Below are 16,626 nucleotides of genomic sequence, written 5' to 3'. Positions count from 1 at the left end.
TTCAACTTTTGTACGATCACGGAGCTTAACAATTGCATTCCATACCATTTGCAACTTTAATATGGAGATTTACCAATTTGTAACAATATAAGCGGGGTTTGGATACTTAAACATCACCATATTTCAACATTAATCATCAAAACTGATATCAAGTGACATCAAAAGAATTTATACAAAATGACTATGTTACAGTTGTTTCTAAGATATTCACAATAGAAGTCGCTGAGTGGGCGATCGTTTTTCCATGGTGCACTGAAAAGAGATGATTGATACGGATCTACACGACGTTTGTTGTGATGATGAGAACGCAGAGAACCTGTCCAATACTTCAACCACCCCAAACTAACTTGAAGATGTTCTTGCTAGCAACTCTACCGATCAATTTGTTACTTTGCCTCATGAGCATCTCCTCTTGTGCGCGGATATCACCATCCTTCAACAACAATGTGAATTATCCCACAATTAAGTCACATTGTGAATCTTAATGTTTAAAAAGAAGTTAAACCGACCCCAAGTTGGACTAATAAACTCTAAGGAATTGCAACATAAATGTAACGGATGAAGATCAGAAGAGTTCAGCAGCCAGTAGGAACCTTCGTGGAAGCTATTACACCTCTTGGAAAACCCACACTACTGTCTTTACTAAAACAAATTTTGCATGCTTTTGTGTCTTCGTTGACAAGGGGGAATTTACTCTATTTATACTAACCTTGGCACAAAAAGACTTAATTGCAGTCATCAATGACAGTGAAGATTTTAAAAAGGACTTACAAGAAGAGAGTACGCTTGAGCAAGTGATACTAAAGTAGGGTACAAAACCAAAACAGCCAGAGCATTCTCCTCTGTAACCTGTGGTACCTGTATTGCAAAAGCTAGAGAACTAATCCACAAAAAGTTGTAAAGTATAAATAAAACAACCAATACTCTTGAAAGGAAAAGGACATAACACAAGTTGTGAAACAAATTTGTTGTTCATAAAGAGGATGCTACCTGCATAAGTTGACTAGCAAATACGTCACTGACCGTCATTTTTTCAATATCTTGACACTTCTTTATAAATTCGCCAAATGAAGGACAGGTCCTTCTGCTTGTATCCTTTTCATCAAAGACCAATGCCCTATAATGAAGGGCTATAGCTAAAGTGAGATGACCATATTTCCTTATTGTATCACCTAGCCCGCTTGTTCTCTGCACATCAAATCCTTCTAAAATTTCCGTTGTAAAACAACTGCAAAGAGTAAGAACTTTACTGTCGTGAAAAAGTGTTGAACAAAAAAAAATCAAGCATGTGATTAGACTTATGAATGTGACAGATTTAGAGAAAAACTCAAATACATAATTCTCCAGCATAGAATGCAAACAACCCTAGTTATTAAGAACGTAGACACTGAAGGTTCTAAAACATCAAAGGCATGGTTTAAACTTTGAAGTGGTGAGAGCAGATTTGAAGGGACTCAAGTAATCATAGCCTAAGATGGAATTATTTCAACATTTGAACAAGAAGAAGAAAGGGGCATTGATTAACTAAGATGGACTTCCATTTATACTCACGCAGTTTTGATGGTTTCAGCTGCGTCACAAGCATTTGGATCACCTTCCACTACATATATCAGCTTCTGAAGCCCACACCTCTACAAAACGTATTTCAAATGTGCAGTACACTGAGTTACATATAAGAAACCATCAATTGCAAACAGATAAACATTTACTATTGATGCACAAGAAAAGTGTTTTTGTGCACGAGAAAAGTGTTTTTGCTTAAATATTGAAGTGAGTACTACACTAGTTACATTCAAGCAAAAGATCTTAAATATTGCTTAAAAGTGTTTTTGCTTAAATATTGAAGCGAATAACTACGAGTATACAGACTAGATTTACACATATTCAACTAGGCTTACTACTTTTGTACTTCATGCAATGTAGTATAACAACTTATATCTGAGCTAATTCAGCGCAACAAGTGACACGGTCCGTTACACATGTGGAATCATTCCTTTGCCTCAGATGGTTAATGCATATTTTGCAGATATTAAGGTATATGAAACAACTTATGAAATCTATAGCCTAATAGAAAACACAAATCACTAAACTAGCACAAGGAACAAAAGGAAATACAAAATTAACATTCCCAGGAGACACGTGAAAACACTAAAACTGCACATCAACCTACTACATCACATGCTTACAGAGGAACAATGGCAACAAATACTAATAGAATGTATGATTAATTGGGGCAACTAAAATGCTCAAAGCCAAATATTCACAAACATGTCAACAGTTATAACTTATAAAAACTATTGTCCGCTTTAGTACTCAGATGACTGACAAGTGACAACATATTCTTGATACCGATAGCAACTAATATATTAACTGGATAGTTACCACAAGTCTCAATTTCTGATCTCGATAGCGATTATCCTTTATTGAACAACGTAAATCATCAACTCCCTTCCTTTCGACAATAAAATCAAGAACATATTCACTGCCGAGTTCTCTATGCCGAGCGATCCAGATTGCATCGCCAACGGGTAAGCGTCTAACCTGTAAAAGTATAGTCATAGACATTTGATCAGTCCAGCTATAACATATGTAATAACAAATGGGTTGTACTGACTATAAGGAGCTCCTACATTTCAGCGTACCATCTAAAAAACCAAAAATATATTTTTAATTCTTTCTTTTAATACTGAAACCTTTAATTTTCATTCCGAGGCCAGTAGCAAATGAGAATAAGAAAACATCTAGCTGCAATAGAGAATATGTCACCCAAAAAGTAGGACCCCCCAAATCACTCCAAACTAGAACAATTTCCAAAGCATACATGTATTTTATCTTTATCTCAACTTATATTGCACCACCATGTGTCCACTGTTGTACTAAAGATGCAATGTGTAAATTAATTTGCAACAAGCGTGTGATGTTGTGGAAAAGCTCCGATTCAGATCATCAAGGTCATATAGTAATGAATGTTACTATCCAAATTGAAAATTACTGCATATCCTTGAACTTACAGACTTGTATCATATTTTCCATACAACTACTTAACAACTTCACTATAGTGTATCCTAGAGAAAATGCTATCAAATCCCCCTATTTCGTGTTTTATTTATCTGATAAAATGTTCTCTCAAGATAACTTTCTGATTCAATTTACAACAAAACCTTTTTTTCGTGCAATATTTTGGGAATACCAAGAAACATAGACACACCGAATTCAACACTCAAAAAAGGTAAACCTTAGATAACATTTTATACCAGTGATACACAGAAATTACAGCTCAAATTCTTATGCAAAAACAACCAACTTTAGAAAAAGCTAAATAACTAGAAATATTGAGGATACATACCTCTAGTTGAATTTTGAACTCAATGCGCATGTTTTCAATAAGTTTCCTTGAACGGTGCCTGCATAAAATGAACCAAAATGAGGAAACTTAATCACCTATCATTCCCTATCAATCATGAAGAACAGTATAGCTGAACGTAGTCTGACAGCATTTAATTAAATTTGGATACAGAGAGGGAACAAATTGATGTGGTCGGAATGAAGAGAGCAATGCACGCAGAAAATTATATGATCCATGCACTTGCTAATTCATGCATCTATGGTTCAAGACGCCTCAGATGAGAATGAAATGATCATAACCAACCTAAAAAACATGTTAAGTGTTGAAGAAAAGAAACTAAATTTGATGAAGAAAAGGAAATCTTGCTACCAGTCCAACAGGATGTAGTTCTCTCATGTCTCACACTCCTACTCTATAAATATCCCAAAGTTCTTCATAAATCTATCAACAGATATTAGCTTCTACTTAATTGAGTTTAGCCCCACCTCTCTTTTCCCTCCTACCATATACTTCCACCTACTCCGGAGGCATGTCTAACTAGTATTAAAGAAAAGACTTTCCATGAGTATAGTTTAGAAAACTGACTTGCACATTTGTAGAGGAGTTAAAGGAGGAATCTAGAATCTACTGAGTTTTGATACATTCTTGATCCGATTAGATCAACTTCATGGCTAATCTGGCAATCAGATTAATAATCATCCTCATTCTTTTGGGTCATATAACCTAGATTTTTCCCAGAGATTTCACATTCCCCAATTACTTCAAAAGCTCCATTGAAGAGACGACACTTGAGGTCTTGCGGACATAGGTGAAGGCAATAATTAATAAATGTCACACAACACAAACACACACAATAAATTCGCACGTATAGAATATTACAAAATGACAATTGCACAACATAAAGACCCAAATGCCTGTCTCCACAAGATACTAAAATGAAGATGATACTAACCCCTTATTACTGTTGACGAACTGTTCTCTGTCATCCAGAATCAATATCACTTCATACACATCCCCAAATCTCTCCCCAAGTCTCAGAGGTGGCACCATTAAGACATTTGTATTGGCATGTGCAGCATCATGAGCCAATGAATTATGTATTGGATTACTCTGGAACATAAATGGAAAAAATTAAAAATAAAAATAATAATTCAACCAATTGTCTCTCATCCAAAGAAAAGGATTCAACAAAATCTCAAGAACTTATTGTACTTTTCTACCACATAAAGTATTTTCATTTAAAACACTTACTGACGATGAGCAAGCTCGTACGGTGAAAGAGCACTGCACAGAATCAGCAGAACTTGAACTATCTAAACCATGGCAAGCACCTCCAGATGAAATTCTAACATTTTCTTCCAGAACGTTGTCTCCTCTACCTGAATAAAACAAGCTTGTGTTAGTATAGATTACAAATTTTTGTGAAGGACATGTCCTGATCCCGAAAAGTGACATACCAGTATTCTTTACATTGTCGAAATTTAAAGTTGCATGAGGATCTTTCCCTCTAGTTCTTTTACCAGCTGGAAGTAAAACGTCCACTCGATCTTCCTGAGGATGATGTATAGAAGCACGTAAAAGTAAAGAAACATCCTTGCTTTGAGTATCTCTGCGAAAACTTTTGTAAAGACTACAACATACTTAACTTGATAGGACTTATAAGTAAATGCAGAATCGAAAGGACCAGATAAAAGCCACAACAAACTTAATACGTTTATATACAATTGAATACTTCAATATAGAGTAAAAGTACAATAAGGACAGCAAAAACTTCACCAATGGTCCCACCAGGCGGATGCTATTAAACAGAATCAATGGTATTTCACATATTCTCGTCTAAAATATTTGATTGCTCAAAGGTTAACTATCATACGTTTAAATTGATCATAATTTTACAGAGACAAATAATAAGTTGTTCTCAAGATTCAGATATGACAGACTACTTCAAAAAAGACATGCATACACAAGAGAATCAGATTTTACCTTCTCAAGTGAACTGCTTGGTACTGCCACCGATTTCTTTTGTCTACTCATATTGACAGGGATTGCCATTTCACAAGACATATCAGGATCACTCTCCGAATCTGATGCATTTTGAATATCTTTACTTTGAAAGTTTCCAATTGTGTCTGAATGATCAACAGAATCAGCTAAACCAGACCTTGAGAGGCAATCACGTGCTGCTTCACGACCTTCCTGTGTTAGCATGTATCTGGGAAAAAGAACAGCTACAATCATCAGCATACAGAAACCAGGTTAAGCGGTATAAAATGAGTAAAAAATAGATATCACCGAACTTCATGAAGTAAACATATATTCTTCTTTAATATCTTTTAGTTTTATCTAGTTCTTTAGGTCAGTAAAAAGAAATTTATTACAACCAGAGAAAAGGGAAGTAACCATAACCAAGCACCACGCTAAACACCAAAAGCGAAATATTAAAACAAGAAAAACATTCACGACACAAGAATAACTTTTCCTAAATTATAATATCCCCTCTAAATACATAGAAAAGAATGCCTAACACTGATAAATTTTCCTAACACAATATATACTCTCAAAATATTGCAAAAATAGCATAGAGAAGAGATGAGTTCCAAGTCATACTTTGCAGGGTTACTTGATTTTGCAACCAATCCTTTCGTAATCAGAGTACTCATGGCATTCCATCCACTATACCACTCCTTTGGTGAATTCACAAACTGTCCTTGTCTTCCTTTTCCCAGTTCAGGACTATAGGCAAAAGCAAATTTGGTTAGGAAATAAAAAATCTTGATAAATCAATTAATCATAAAACTAACAACGATAGAACATACGCAATCGGCACTCTTGAAAGCCCACTTGCTTCAGCCACATCAATAAGTTCTTGTTTTTTCATAAACTCTATTCCATTTGCAGCTCTCCTGAAAACTCAAAGTTCTACTCATCCTTACCATAAAAAAATACATATATATATATATATATACAAGGACAAAATTCGTGCACCGAACCTGTAAAGAGTAATCAACAAGGCATAAGCCACAGAGTTCTTTTGCGGTACATATCGTCTTGGTCCTTTAGTTTTCTTCTTTCCTACAATATTTACAACAGAGAAAAATACACACATTTAACAAAAACAAAAAACAAAACTAAAACAATTCTTCAATGAATGTACTTTCTGAGACAATTCTTCAAATGTTAAAAACAAATAAATAAATAAATGTTTCCAAATACTCCACAAAAGCTCGAGCTGCCAAGGGAAAGAATGCTAATTACCTAACCTATGATCCCAACACTTGACCACATTTCCTATTAACACTAACTCAATGCTAGTCCTCTTGACCCACCTATCAGTGTTCAATTACTTGACTATATTGACACTTAAAGGTTCGAACCTTAGACGTGGGCTTACCTCTGGTACCAAATGCTAGGTAAACAGATACTACTCCTCAAAAATCTCATTACTTAAGGATTCAAACAACTAAAAAGCCCAACAAAGAATAAAGTTCTTTGAGACAATTCATCAAACAGAAATCAAAACCTTACTCAAATGAACGTACCTTTCTGAGACAAATCTTGTTCTTCAGTATCAGAACCCCCACCACCACCTGTATCCTTCTTGAAAAATCCTTGCATCAGCCTAATTATCTGTTTCCCAATTCCCCTACAAAAAAAAAACCCAACTCCAACTCCTCAAAACTAAAACCAAAAAAAAAAAAAAAAAATCAAATCTTTATACAAAAAACTTAAACTTACTTAACTTGAGAGAACTCTTTGAGAGTTTTGATGGGTTGCTTAGAATTGCAAACACTGATGTAACCTTTGTTAAGTGTATTATCGAAACGATCAGAAATTGATTTCTGTTGGGACATTTCTTGTCGCTTGTTCCACATATACATTGCCAATTCGTCATTTTCTGGACACACTACTTGTCTTCGATTCTCCATTACAGAGAGACGGGTCTTCGAATTACAAATTTGTAATTTCAATCTCCCATTTTCCTTCTTTTTTCGCGCCGAATTGAATTCGAAAATAAATGCCACGTCAATGCGGTTTTTAAACTGTCGAGATGTATGTGGAATATTGAGATATTTCACAGTTTCCAGCACGATTGTGATTTGTGAATTGTGATGATACGAAATCGGCACATCAGCACATGTTCTACTAATTGGATTATCTTGAATTTGCATTTTTGTGTGAGACGTTCCAACAAAATTGCTTTCCATAAAAAGAATAAAAATTAAAAAGTCCGATTTAAAAATTAATTGTTGGCCTCTTTTTTTTAGGATCTCTGACTGCTTTAGTGTATTTCTAGGTGGTAGTATAACTTTGTTTGCTGTATAAATTTTAATATAGTTTGAAAGTAAAATTTTTGATACATAATAATAAAATGAAAAAAAATAATATAAAAACAGTCCCCTCATTGAATGGGTCCAAAAACCTAGTGTTCTACTAATTGGATTATCTTGATTTTGTGTACAATATTCCAACAAAATTGCTTTCCATAAAAAGAATAAAAATTAAAAAGTCGGACTTAAAAATTAATTGTTGGGCCTCTTTTCTTTAGGATCTCTAACTGGTGACTGCTTTATAATGTGTTTTGAGTTTTTGAGTGTCTTAAGGGGCAAGTGAAGAATTTCTTTGTTGGCATCATTGATGAACAAGCTTTGCAGGTTAATATTAGGAAGCACATTCTCTTATTTTCTCAGTGTTTTCGTAGCATATATGTTCAGTTTGATTATCTAATAGCTAAAAGTTTAATAAAACTACATTGTTTGCTTTGACAGGGAGAGGTCAGAGTACACACACATAGATCCAATGTTCAACGCTGGCGATGCAGATGGTCTAGCACTCCAGGTTACAGGTATGGATCACAGATTGTTTGAAGCAGCCACTTTGGGGAAAGTCGAGCTTTTGGAGCCTATTTTAGAAGAAAACACAGACGTCCTCCAACAAGTCACAACCAATAAAGAAACATTCATTCACATTGCAGCAGGGTATGGACACTATGAACTTATCAAATTCATCCTTATCCGATATCCAATACTTCTTAGGGTACTTCTTTCCAAAGCAAACTTAGCTGGTGATACCCCACTGCACATAGCCGCAAGAGCTGGTCATTTGCATATACTAAATTTACTAATTGGCTGTGCTAAAAATTCTCAAAGTTCATCTTGGAGAGACATTGAAACCGGCAGAGCAGAAGCAACTGAAATTATGCGAAAGCGAAACAGAAAAAAAGATACTATTATGCACGAAGCAGCAAGAAACTGTCACCTTGAAATTGTAATATTTCTCATTAAAGAAGACCCCGAACTGCTATGTATAATTAATGATGTTGGTGAGTCTCCACTACATGTTGCCGTGGAAGCGGGGAAATTAGATGTCATAGAGGAAATGTTGAAAGCTGAACATTGTTCTTATAAAGGCCCAAATGGTCGAACAGCTTTGCATGCTGCTCTTATTTATAAAAAGCCAGGTAAGATCTGAATCTATCCTAGAGAGAATAAGATTTTTGTATGAACTCAAAAACTGGTAGTTTACTTCTGATCAACCCATTCATCTAGAATCTCTATTTAGTTAGTGAGAACTATGCATGTGTTTTGTTCACTTGGTTTCTTCCTATTAGATACTAGTGTTTTGTTGCAGGCGGCATGCGTGTGTCGTCAAAATATAGTATTTCCACAATCCATATACTAGTGTATGTTGCAGCCGCGATTCTTTTTCTTCTTTCACTGGTTATGGACTTATGGTTATATATATTCACACAAAACTGTTGGGACTTGCTAGTCAATTTTCGGTTCCTTTCATCTGCAAATGATTTCCCCTGTCACTAGGTCTCCAAAAAACTTTGATATGATTACCTTTCACTTTGTAAAACCATTCAGATTCCTACTAATGTTTCTGACTACAAAGATTTACTAATTGTTACCTACATCCATAAGCCGAGTTTCTTTCAACAAATTTTATAGGTATAGCAGAAAGAATTACTGGAGAAAGGCTCACTCAAACTTGTCAAAGAAGCAGAAATGACAAAAGAAGAACTCCACTTCCCTTTATTTCGGCATTCGGGTCAACAAAAATGTTAGATGCTTTTAATCGTGAACTCAATGCAAATGTTACTGGAAAATGATATCTCAACAAGCTATTTCTTAGACAAAAACGGTTGGATCTGCAACAATTCAACATTGCATCTGGTCAATTTGGGCGACTTGACATCTGCAATGAGTTTGTGAACCGGCTCCAAAAAAATTGATAAATTACCTTTCACTTTGATGGATTCAGGTTCAGAACTAATGTTTCTGACTACCTACTATTGCTTTTCAAATCTTCAACATTTTATAGGTATAGCAAAAATATTACTGGAAAAAGGATTTGAACTTTAAATGGGCAGATGACAACAGAAGAACTCCACTTCACTTTGTATCGGCATTCGGGTTGGTAACTCAATGCAAATGTTACTGGAAAATGATTCTCAACAAACACAGACAAAAGTGGATCTGCTGGCCATTGAATCTCAAACGACTTGACATAATCAAAGAGTTTGTGAACCGGCGACCAGAGCTAAAAGACTTGCTCGATGGAAAGGGCAGAAATTATTATTCATATTGCGATCAAATCGCAACATTGGAGTTTGGTTGGCTCATACAAAATGAAAGAGGATTTGATGGACTTTTAAATGGGCAGGATAAGGATGGCCCTCCTCTTTTGACCATGAAGATCGATCACTGGTAAAAAATACATTTGAATATTCTGGTCAAACACAGGTAGCAGATGGATGGCCTTGAATAACAAACGATTGTCTTATCTAGAGGAAACAAGGTGAGATGTTTTGAAAGGAATAAAGAAAGCAATTAGGTGCATTAATTAATCACAACACATGTTACTACCAATTAAGTAGTCTAATCGACCTAAGTTGCTACGTCACAGTCCACCTAATCCGAAGGCTCTAAATGGATAATTGGTCATGTGAGCTTAATTAAATAATATGCTTTTGAGATTTTGATACGCTACCTCCCGAGGAGACGGGTGCAGAAGCAGTTATACACAATTAAGTTGAGGCTTGAAATGTTTTTTTTTTTTTTTTTTTTTTGAAGTTGGAAAAGTGAGCCAAATATGCTTACATGGTGTTATGATTCTCACCTACACGCAGGCCTTGGTGTTATCGACATTGTTGCATGTTTCAATTGCAAATCCACGATCCTATAATTGTGAAACCTTAAGAAAAGAAATCAGTTACTGCTTTGAAAATCAACTAGAGTCAATCGAGTCATACAAGAAGAAAGGCGAAGTGCTTCTGGTGGTGGCGACACTGGTGGCCACGGTCACATTTGCTGCAGGCTTCACAATGCCCGGAGGATATAACCAAACTGACGATGAGAAAGTTGACAAGCATGAAGGAATGGCCGTCCTACAGAAAAAGAAAAAGTTTGAAGAGTTTGTTGCCGCTGATACATTGGCACTATTTCTCTCAACAGGAACAGTGATTCTCCTTGTGCGGTTACAACTGATGAGAGGTAAAATACCAGCAACTATTACATATTGTGCATCACAACTGGCCACTGCACTAGCAGTTCTCTCGATGATACAAGCGTTCATGGCTGGTGTAACCGTTACATTAGATAAAGAGAGGAATCTGATCTATCCGATTTGCTTATTAGGATACTACATCTACGTTCTTGCTTACGTTCTCCATTTCGGTGTTATCAAATTACTGTTTCCAATGAGCTACCGTTGGCGGTTACCTGTTTATATCCTTTCTTGGATGAACAGACACGATCCGTCTTCTGGTCGAAATGATTTTTCCATGTTGTTTCGTTACAATGAGTGACAGCTGAATCAAACAATGTACTTAAGGTTGTAGCAACACCAGTGGCCATAGCACATTTGCTAAATTCATTGTTTTGAGTGATGAATGGTATTAATTTGTAATATTGGGTTCTGAAAATGTCATGAATACGAGATCAATTAATTAGTCTCACAATTTTCGATTTCGACTCTCGATTCTTCGTTGAAGCTGCTCATTTGGTAGATTTCTCTTCCTGCTCATTTGATTGATTTCTTTCTCCTTCTTGGGTAATCTCTTATTCTCCTTCAATCAATTCATTTTGATTTTTATTCTGGTTTTGGTGGATTTATTTTAGGTTCAGTCATCTGGGCTGAATTTAATATTATATTGTTATCTTCAGTTTAGTTCTATCGACGCCTTTTTCAGTTCAGTTTATTATTGGGTTTTTAATAGCTCAAATTTGCTATTAGTTTTTCCCTTTTGAAATTCTTCCAATAGTTCTTTGCTAGCAGTTCTTCTTTTCGATTATGGCTCTGGTCGATTTGGTTTTGTACTCATCCAATTATCAGGTAAGTTTTTCTTATTTTTTTTTTCTTTAATGGTTATTTCCGTGACATATATTTCATTTCAGGAAGTGGGTGGATGTCATTGCTAGTTTAAATTGAGTTTTTCTTAAAAATAGAAAATTTTAATCTTCAATTCATTAAAAAATTTGAAATTTGCAGTTTTTAGGTGTACCGTGTACATTAAAATCATTTTGTATGCTCATAATCATTTTAGTGTATGCTCACAATCATTTTGTTTCTGCGTAAAAGTATGTTTGTGGGCTATGCTTAAATCACGGATACTAATACTAAGTATATATGTAGATGAAGCAATATTTACTTGTGCATTTCCATATGGAATAAATTATGTCGTTTGACCGACAAGCTAAGTATATGCTAGGATGTCCTTTACTTTGTCGTTTGCTATAAGTATAAAGATTTTCACAAGTTACTGTTTTAATGGCTTTGTATTGATTAATTGAGTTTTAGTTGTTTTAATGAAATTGTATGAGGGGATATCGTATCTGTACATGTACTACTTATAGGGCCGACTCAAGCCTAGATGTGGCCTTAGACAACCAATCAAAGTGAAGCATTTTTTTCCTTTAAAAAATTATTGAAAAATTGAAAGTAGTGTGTGAGAGAGATGTTGATCAAAAGGCATTTTTTTTCCTTTAAAAAATTATGATTGAAAAAATTGAAAACGTTGGTTAATATGACGTTTTAATATGTTTTAATTAGCTACATTGAGAAAGAGTGAAAAATGCCCATAGAATGTGGAGATTCTAGCATATATTGTGGGATTTTATATATATTTTTTAATTCTTTCTAATTAAGATATCTAACTAAATTAGGACACTTGCACAAAAATTAAGATAACTATAGCAACCATTAGATTCATCCTATAACTCCGAGATACAAATTGTGTAGTGGTGTATTGGATTAAACTTTCTTCAAACCAATTCACTCACGCGATTTAGTGGCATGGGGAGAAAACAAATGGACTCCTAGTATCATTTTTAGTTTATTTTTTTCTTTATAAAATATGGTAATATCAAATTTATGTAAGGAGAAATAAGAAAATTTGGAGGCCTTCTAAAATCTGAGGCCTTAGGCTGCCGCTTAGTCACCTTATGGATGAGCCGGCACTAACTCCTTATGTGGACTACTCATACTCCGAGGAATGGATTGTTTGTACCCAAAGAGGTTCAAGAGAAAATGGTGAAAGCTAGTGAACTGAAACTTTTGAACTTATTGTCCTAACAAAGAACAAAAATTTGGCTTCGTTCTATTCATATTTTTAACAGACAACACCATGAAATTATTGGCCGTTACCTGAGTAGCACTTGGGAAATGACCATGTCACACAGGTGTTTGATGTTGGCATTCATTTAATTAATCTCCAAAGAATATTTATTTGTGATAGTTGGGAAATGACCTTGTCACACAGGTCTTTGGCGTTGATAAAAGGGGTACGCTACGAGGCTTGGTTAGTGGTGTCTCCAAGACCACACACATGGTTGCAGAACCTTACAAGAGAAAGGTTGAAGAAGAGCATGGGTCACGAATGGAACTTCAAAGCCAAATTGAGGATTTGAAACTTGAAATGTACGAAGAGAAAAAGGCGTGCATAGAAATGCAGTTACAAGTTAATGCATTGCTAGCTATGCGAGGAATCAATCTGGAGTCCTAAATGCTATGCTCTACCAACTCTGCTCCTGATTAGGTATTTGTGAAGATTAGGATTAGAACATCTTCATAGAAGTGCTTAATTTGGATTGACCATTTAGCAATCACCGGACAGATAAGCAATCGGGGGTATTTCACATATTGATTAGTCTTTTCTCTGTTTACCTTATGATTTAGTCTGCTACAGATCAAAGTATCAAACCCCCACCTTAGAGGAGCAATCTTACGAAGACTGAAGGTGAGATCATTACTATTTGAAAGTATTAGCAGTCTATTTCGTTTTATTTAATTAAACTGCTATTCTTTTACAATGGATGTTACGATTAATTAGAGTTCCCTTGTCAGAAAATAAAAGTTCAATTTAATAGTGATGGGAAGCTGAAAAATACGCCACATGGCTAGGGAAGCTTACAAGGACAAATTGTTCTCCTGGGTACATTGCATGGATCTTTCTTCCTGAAGATGCTACCAAGCAAAGATTTATGGAATCATATCCATGCCAGTCTGTGTTTCATGAACATATGGCTGACGGCTGACCATGACAAGCATGTATATATTGAATGTCAATTTTTTTGGATAGTGAGTGAATTGTAATGCTTACATGTAGATATGGTTATTTAATATTTACATGGTTATTAAATGTTACATGTGCATATGGTATTGGTAGTGTGCATGTGATAATCTACCCATTGCGGGAAATGGAGAGTAGTGGCGGTCACAATGTTGTATGAATGAGTGGAAGTGTTTCATTGTTGTATTTGATGTCAAACCAGCTATTGTGATAGGTAATGATATTACTTTTACTTCCAGTTTTATACATTTTTTCTAATATTTTAGTTTTGTTGATATGTCATATTAAATCGTTTATAAACTATAGATGAAGACCAGGATTTTATACACTAAGGCGGAAGAGTTATGAACCTATCTATTTGTTTATGTTCCTTAAGTATGTACTTCTCCATATTCATAGGACCCTTTTGTTTACAATGAACTATGTTCTTTGTGATTCTCAGGCACGTAACCCAATGTGAAAAGAAATGGTTCATTGAGGTTAAAACTTGATTTGGAAACAGAGTGGATTTTTCACCAGATAGTCACTAAGGCAGCAAACATACTATTGACATCCTTTAGAGAAACTTTTTTCACATTGGACACGATATCGAAACTAGGAGGCCCACACGTACAAATCTCCATGATGCATATCAACAAACTTAATGATCAATCCTCCGTTAGCTTCTCGGACTACCAAAATCGTTGTTTTGTTGGCTATAGAAGAAATTGCTCGAGTATATATATACATCTCTGCTCACCCAGATGTGCAGATGATATTGGCATGTATATCTCACTTTGTGATAAACATGAGATTTGATGTTTTGTTTTGGCTAAAAGCATTGTTATGTTTTTTCAAATTGAATTCCACATTGTCATCTCTATATGTAATCTATATTTATTACATTGAAGTTCATTCCAGGTTTAGGTACAATGAAGTCCATTGGAAAACTTTGGATGCATTTTCTGTTTGTTATAGTAGTGCAATTTGAAGACACAATTGCAAAATATTTTATATTTTTCTCCAGTTGAATAATTTCAGAAAAAAGTAAGAAAAATACCAAAAATATTTTGACAGAATAATAATACAACAATTTTTTTTCTCAGGTTGTGATGCACCCACTTAGAATTTGTCTGCAAAATTTTCACTGACATTTTGTGTCTTTTAGGCTTCTAGCACACGTTATTGACATCCCTCCAAATAAAAATTTCCCTATTTTGGTAACACGTGCAATGCATGTGTCCATTATTAGTATAGATTAAATTAGGGCTGTCAATGGGTGACCCAGAACATATATGAATTTTCAAGTCCAAACCCGGTCTAGGTCCTATTGGACAAGTTCGGATTCGAGGCCAGACCTAGGTCAATACATGGAAACTATTTTTTATTTTTATTTTTTTCTAAAAATCAAATTTATAAGTCGCAAGAGTCGAATCTTGTGTGGCATGCACAAAACAGACCAACATTGCTTCCAAATTTCTATGTACACTATTAGTAAATCTACTATCTATATATTAAAGTAGTGACCTCTAAGAAAGATTTTTCTCTCTTCTACTCTAACATGCTAGATAGCTTTTTCTCTCCCTACCATGTCATGTGGAACATATACAAAATTTATAGAAAGGGCCAATTTATTAGGAAACGGGAAAATCCTAAAATTTCCAAAAATTCAAGGCCATTAATTAGGACATGCATAAAAAAAAAAAGTCAATTTACTACGAAAATATTAGTAGATTCCTAATTTGAATGTATTTCCACTTTCCCGATTTAATTGGAGAATGCTATGATCCTAGGTGGACTCTTCTTAATTTAATTGAACACTACTCAATGGAATGCTTCCAATATGGAGTTTTCTATTATGAATTGAACATGTACTTGAGATGAACTCATGAACCTTATAAGTAAGATCAAGCATTGGTTTCGGCATATAAGATATTGAGATATGTGTCAATCCAGGAAAATCGAGATAGGTGTCTTGATCATCAAGTTTCTTTGTGTGTGGGGAAGTAAGGATCGAAGATGAGCTAGAGCATAGATGCCAAAGGTGAAGAAGTAGAAAGTAGGGATGATGTTGAGATTTATACCAATATCAAGAGCGAGGTGCATGTACCGAAGTTGTCAATGATGAAAGATTTGATGGTGGAGTTATGAGAGATAGATTATTGAAGAGCTTGGTGGACTAATGGATTGTTAAGGCGGCGAAGAAGCTCGAAAGCTAGAATTTGTGAGGTGCGTGAGTTGGTGGAAGGAAGATTGATAATGGGAAGGTAGTAAAAATGGATTAATGAAGAAGTCTGAAAGACATATTTGATGTAAGGAGCAGTGGAGCCAGTGTTGTAAGGTGGAGTTGTGATTGAGAATTGTGAATTGTGATGGAGAGAGAACGATGGTGTTTGAGTATGAGCTAGCCAAATTTTACCATGGAGATCAAGTGGCCTATTGTTGGTGAAGGGTATAGAACTACTGTGTGGTTCATCAACATGTTGATTTGCCTGAGAATCGGATAAGAAACAGGGAAGAAACCCTGATAAGAAACAGGGAAGAAAGAGGTTTTTAGAAGATGGAATAACTGTAGGGTAGTTAGGATTGTTGACGATGAATATTATTAAATTAACTAAGAGACCATATCACTATTGGACCAAGGACCAAATGAACAACATGTAAGGACTGATGAAATTCTAGGCTTAAGGCCATATGCCCGACCTGTCAACTCCTGAATTCGAAGGTA

The 16,626-nt window shown here is 35.2% G+C and overlaps 2 protein-coding genes across 7 annotated transcripts; one reads left to right on the top strand and one right to left on the bottom strand.

The window, feature by feature from the left end:
- Positions 1 to 21: 21 nt before the first annotated feature.
- Positions 22 to 7,546, bottom strand: MUS81 (Restriction endonuclease, type II-like superfamily protein). Of its 6 annotated transcripts, none has more exons than XM_086569992.1 (15): positions 7,082 to 7,546; positions 6,886 to 6,989; positions 6,337 to 6,418; positions 6,163 to 6,249; positions 5,954 to 6,079; positions 5,330 to 5,558; positions 4,804 to 4,897; positions 4,598 to 4,725; positions 4,299 to 4,456; positions 3,347 to 3,404; positions 2,383 to 2,541; positions 1,552 to 1,631; positions 991 to 1,228; positions 772 to 872; positions 22 to 433 (listed from the first exon to the last, which is right to left on the bottom strand). In XM_086569992.1, exons 1-14 carry the CDS (start codon positions 7,513 to 7,515, stop codon positions 801 to 803), a joined length of 2,049 nt encoding a protein of 682 aa, XP_086426118.1. In that variant the 5' UTR covers positions 7,516 to 7,546; the 3' UTR covers positions 22 to 433; positions 772 to 800. The 6 variants fall into 6 exon arrangements, with proteins under 6 accessions (XP_086426118.1, XP_086426117.1, XP_086426120.1 ...); XM_086569991.1 differs by having other exon boundaries at positions 772 to 858; XM_086569994.1 differs by having other exon boundaries at positions 772 to 858; positions 7,087 to 7,519.
- A 507-nt stretch (positions 7,547 to 8,053) lies between these two features.
- LOC147485270 (uncharacterized) lies at positions 8,054 to 11,516 on the top strand. Its single transcript, XM_086573504.1, has 2 exons — positions 8,054 to 8,810; positions 10,423 to 11,516. Exons 1-2 carry the CDS (start codon positions 8,144 to 8,146, stop codon positions 11,154 to 11,156), a joined length of 1,401 nt encoding a protein of 466 aa, XP_086429630.1. The 5' UTR covers positions 8,054 to 8,143; the 3' UTR covers positions 11,157 to 11,516.
- Positions 11,517 to 16,626: the final 5,110 nt, after the last annotated feature.

This window comes from Coptis chinensis, chromosome 7 (assembly GCF_015680905.1).
Source record: "Coptis chinensis isolate HL-2020 chromosome 7, ASM1568090v1, whole genome shotgun sequence".
In the NCBI taxonomy this organism is placed as follows: Eukaryota; Viridiplantae; Streptophyta; class Magnoliopsida; order Ranunculales; family Ranunculaceae; genus Coptis; species Coptis chinensis.
The sequence above is the reverse complement of the archived record's forward strand: the minus strand, read 5'-3'. Positions and strand labels throughout refer to the sequence as shown.